The following is a 1,842-nucleotide window of genomic DNA, read 5'->3' on the forward strand; positions in this document are numbered from 1 at the left end:
AACAACCAAATATAGCGTTTGAAGAAGAAAACTCCAGACTCCAACTGATGGTGAAATCTACCTTCTATTCTTATTCTGAAATAGAAATGTTAATTCATCTTCATCATCACCATCTTCATCACCATCACCATCTCCTCCACCATCTCCATCATCATCATCATCATCATCATCATCATCATCATCATTAAGGTGGCAAGCTAGCAGAACCGTTAGCATGCCAGACAAAATGCTTAGTGGTATTTCATCTGGTTTTATGTTCGGGGTTTCAAGTTCCACCGAGGTAGACTCTGCCTTTCATCCTTCCGGGGTGTTTACAACAAGTAGCACTTGAGCCCCGGGGTTGATGTAATCGATTAACCACTTCCCCTAGAATTGCTGGCCTTGTACCGAAAAGTGAAACCATCATTATTATTATTATTGTTATTAATAGCGTGGGGAGATGGCAGAGTTGTTACTGGGCCGGGTAAAATGCTTAGCAACATTTTGTCCATCTTTATGTTCTGAGTTCAAATTCTGCCAAGATCAACTTTGTCTTTCATCCTTCTGCGGTTAATAGATTAAGTACCAGTGAAACACTAGGGGGTCAACGTAATCGACTAGTCCCCTCCCCACCAAATTTCAGGCCTTGTGCCTTTACTAGAAAGGATTATTATTATTATTATTATTATTATTATTATTATTATTATTATTATTATTATTGGTCTAAGGCAGAAAGCTGGCAGAAGTGTTAGCATGATGGGCGAAATGCTTTGCGGTATTTTTGTCTGCCGCTACATTCTGAGTTCAAATTCCACCAAGGTCGACTTTGCCTTTCTTCCTTTCGGGGTCGATCAATTAAGTACCGGTTGAGTACTGGGGTCGATGTTATCAACTAGTCCCCTCACCACAAATTTCAGGCCTTGTGCCTATAGTAGAAAGGATTATTATTATTATTATTATTATTGGTGTTTATTTAATTATAAATTATGATGTAATCCCTGTGATTCGTAAATGGGTAATTGATTTTAACCTTTTAGCACGTAGATCAACCATATCTGTCCCAAATATTCTGTTTTATGTTCAAACCTGCTAGATCCAGCCTGTTGCACCTGTCTTACAATGTCATTTTAAAATTAAACAATCCACATCATTGAAATTTTGAAGCTGTGAGATAAAGCAGGATTAATTCAAAACAATGGGAATAAATAAGAATTACATTTGACAGAGAAATCTGAATGCTGAAGACTTAAAGAAAGATAAGGAAGATATTTGTGACATTCATGCCCTGATCTCCCCACTTTTCCCCACCTCAAGGCCATCACCAAGAATTAAAGAAGTAAAATTCTTACCACTGGGATGAAGTAAGGATTATCCAGATTTAATCCAACGAGTGTTTTTTTGTTGATAATTTGTAATGACATTTATTTTCGGGGTTCAATATAGATGGGTATCTTTTTCTGTGTTTTTCCAGATCCAGGAATTACAGAATCAGTTGGTTTCTCAAGATGATGTGTCTAAGAAGCAAAAGCAAGAAATAAACGATCTGATTTCGAAATTGCAATCAATGGAATCGGCAAAGGATGAGTCCTTATCGAACGTTGACCAAATGATGGAGAGTTTGAAGAAAGCCAAGGTAACAAAGCAAACAACAACAAAAACAACAACAACAACAACAACAAATAAACAAACAAAACAAAAGCACCCGACCCCCCAAATAAAACAACGACAAAATCTCGATAAAAAAAAATTTAATTATTATTTCTGATTAAGACAAGTTGGCTGAATCGTTAATGCATCGGACAAAATGCTTAATGGCATTTCAGGATCTTTGCATTTTGAGTTCAAATGCTGCTGTTGTCATCT

General features: G+C 36.7%; 1 protein-coding gene across 1 annotated transcript in view; it reads left to right on the forward strand.

Annotated features, from left to right (window-relative positions):
* Nucleotides 1-1,842, forward strand: part of LOC106871201 (A-kinase anchor protein 9) — a 53,100-nt gene that overhangs the window by 29,393 nt on the left and 21,865 nt on the right. The window contains exons 11-12 of the mRNA XM_014917547.2: nt 1-50; nt 1,451-1,612. Of these exons, the coding sequence (XP_014773033.1) occupies nt 1-50; nt 1,451-1,612 (212 nt within the window). The remainder of the gene's footprint in view (nt 51-1,450; nt 1,613-1,842) is intronic.

The sequence above is a fragment of the Octopus bimaculoides genome, chromosome 23, assembly GCF_001194135.2.
Source record: "Octopus bimaculoides isolate UCB-OBI-ISO-001 chromosome 23, ASM119413v2, whole genome shotgun sequence".
Taxonomy (NCBI): domain Eukaryota; kingdom Metazoa; phylum Mollusca; class Cephalopoda; order Octopoda; family Octopodidae; genus Octopus; species Octopus bimaculoides.